This window comes from Gavialis gangeticus, unplaced genomic scaffold (assembly GCF_001723915.1).
Source record: "Gavialis gangeticus isolate Ggan-Ray unplaced genomic scaffold, GavGan_comp1, whole genome shotgun sequence".
NCBI lineage: Eukaryota > Metazoa > Chordata > Crocodylia > Gavialidae > Gavialis > Gavialis gangeticus.
In genome coordinates, this window is record NW_017728992.1 from 182,174,807 (window position 1) to 182,177,877 (window position 3,071).

Consider the following 3,071-nt stretch of genomic DNA (forward strand, 5'->3'; position numbering starts at 1 on the left):
ATAGGGCCTGCCCTGCTGCCCCCTGATCACGTGGGTGGCCCTCCTCTGGACCCTCTCCATGTTGTCCACATCCCTCCTGAAGTGCGGTGCCCAGAACTGGATGCAGTACTCCAGCTGCAGCCTGACCAGTGTTGCATAGAGGGGGAGGATCACCTCTTTGGGCCTGCTTGAGATGCATCTGTGGATGCATGACAAGGTGCGGTTGGCCTTCCTGACTGCATCCCCACACTGCCGGCCCCTGTTCATCTTGGCACCCTATGCTAAACTTAGTCACAGCAGGGACTACAGAATTTGCCTAGATGGCTATTGCTTGATATGTGCCCGGGTTGACTGCTTTTTCCTGGTAGAGCATGAAAATGCTTTCTGAAGGAGTAAGTGTCAGCATACCTGTATTATTTTGTATAAATAAAGTCATATGTATTTGCCTTTGCAGGTTTTAGTGCCTAGATATATTAGATACGTTGAATTAAATCTTACTGCATATTCATTTATAAAACTAAATTAAATAAGAGATTGATTAATTTTTCCTTATGTTTACAGCAACTGGCAAAAAATTGCAGACTACCTGTCAGCAGATGTTGTAGCTTTAGATGATCTAAAAAATGTTATTGACTCAAAAGAGCTGTGGAGGGGGAAGGTTCAGATATGGGAAAGAAAGGTAAATAGCTGTTTCTATTTGTGATCAACTTTTCTAGGACACTATAATTGTTGTACAATACAAATTGTGTCATAAAGTCTTAATCAAAATGCTTTCAGCTGGATTTCTTTTAACAATCTAGTTGGATGGAAAACAATTAAAAATAATTATTTTTTCTGATTAAAAATGTGAGTTAGTTTAAAATATAACTAAACTGTAAAGTTTTATGCTTTCAGTATCTTAAGTATGGATTTAAGAATCTAACTTTAATCGTCAATTTTTTACAGCCTTTTTGTTTAGTAGTTAAAATGAACCAAAAAACCCAAAAAATAATTTGTTGTCCGGTCCAAGTCCTTTCCTTCTTTCTGTGCTACTTTGTGGGGCTTATCTAAATGGTCTAATATAGCACTTCTGAACAGATCAGGAACTGTTCAGCTGTAGAAGAAAATGAATATGTTTTTCAGTGTCAGGTATCTTGGATGTTGTTACAGTTAAAATTTATCACGCTTAAAGCATGACACTTTCAGTAGTCAGTGGCACACAAGAAACCAATGTTGCTAGCATTGCATTTTGTGTTGGCGTGAGCAAAATATGGCCTGCGGGATCTTGCTGTTTAAAACTCATTTGGATCTGGCCTATGGGTGGCTGGCAGCTCTGGCCACCACATGGTGCTGGGTGGGTGGGACTGCTTCCACCCAGCAGCATCAGCCCTCAATACAGTGGCATCAGCTGTAAACCTGGGCCGGACTTCTGCTGCAGCAGCCGGGTGGCAGCATCACCTGTGGACTCCACCAGCAGATTCAGGAGCCCTGACACAGAACCTGCTGATGGTGTCCACAGCTAACTCCACTTCCCTCCCAGCACAGTGGAAGCTCCCGCCTGGAGCCCTGACCTGGAACTTGTTTGCAGTGTCAGCTGTGCACCCAGGCAGGAGCTTCTGCCATGCTGGGCAGGCGTCAGCGTCAGCTGCGATGCTGCCGGTAGATTCCACATTGGGGCTCCAGAACCTGCTAGCTGCGACCACAGCTGACGCTGCTGCCTGCCTGCTCCAGTGGAAGCCCCTGTCTGGGTCCACAGCTGAGCTTCAGCACTCCTGTCGAACTACAGCTCCTGCCAGGTTCTGGAGGGTGGGAGAGAAGCAGAGAGAGAGCTGGATGTGGCCTTCATCAGCTCCCCAAAACTTATTAAGTGGCCCTACAGCCGCAATAATTGCTCACTCCTGATCTAGCTGCATTTGACTACCCAATCTGAATGACCAAATACCAACTTATAGCTGGGTTGACTGGGGATAGCCTTGCACACAAACTTGGTGGGATGCCTAACCCTGTGCCTCTGGACCCATAGTGCAGTACATTAACTGGTCTGCCACTGTACCCTTGGTGCAGAATTCCTGATATTCTTGCCAAGTTATTCAGTTCTGTTGGCATCAGCCTGAATACAGGCATATTCTTTAAAAGTAATGGTCTGTCAGAGTGCAGAGAAATGGGTCCTTTGTTAAAATGAGGCATTATTAAAATAATGCTTTGTTTTGTATCATTTTGCCTGTTATCTAATAGCTGCATTAAGAACTGGAGCCTAATTCATTCTCCCTGGCCTTTTCTAATATACTTTCTTTTTTTTTTTTAGTTTGGATCTGAAGTTAGGTTTCCAGAGTTTTGCATAAAGGGTGTCTCAGCAAAGCCATTCAGCACTTCTCATTTAAATACTTGCTTTGCTGCCAAGAAAACAACAGACTCAAAGGATAGCAATATTTTGCCAGAGGTAAAACCTGTGTTTGATCTTTCTTTGAACCACTACAGTTTAAAATTTTTACTTTTGTGAGAAAGTTAATAATGAGGGAAATGGTACTTAGGATTCAGAAATGAATGTAGAAGTAATAATGTACAGGCTTGTTTTGTTCCTATTTTTATCTAGATATTGTTAGCGACATTTGGTTTAATTACAAGTTCTCTAAAATGAGATAGTATATATTCACAGCAGAAGTGGCAAGATGGTTCTGATTTTTAGTGTTCAGAGAATTCAGTGTTCAGTAAATCCATTGCTGTAACATGCACACTGTCTCTATTTACATTTTCTGGTAAATTAGAGTTAATTTTAGAAGTAGAATTTGGAATTAGAATTTTCCCTGCAGTGGATATTGGTCTCTATTATTGGTCCCAAAATATATATTTTCTGGTGCAGCAAAGATTTTAAAATATATGATTAACTGGTAAGTTGTAATCATGACAGAGCTATAAAATTGTTTGGTCTGCCCTTGGATAATTTTTGTTTGTTGTTTTTGAGGGAAGATGTGATGAGTGGTCTTGTATATTTGAGATGGGCTAGGATGCGTAATAGATGAAACCTACTAGACACCAGGATACCATATTTACCTGCATAACAAATGCACCTTTCCCCCCCAAAAAAGGCCTTTCCGACCTCCCCCCCCCCCCCC

At 42.1% G+C, this 3,071-nt stretch overlaps 1 protein-coding gene across 1 annotated transcript in view; it reads left to right on the forward strand.

Moving 5' to 3' along the window:
- Positions 1-3,071, forward strand: part of MTBP (MDM2 binding protein) — a 133,236-nt gene that overhangs the window by 35,683 nt on the left and 94,482 nt on the right. The window contains exons 7-8 of the mRNA XM_019528112.1: positions 541-658; positions 2,264-2,398. Of these exons, the coding sequence (XP_019383657.1) occupies positions 541-658; positions 2,264-2,398 (253 nt within the window). The remainder of the gene's footprint in view (positions 1-540; positions 659-2,263; positions 2,399-3,071) is intronic.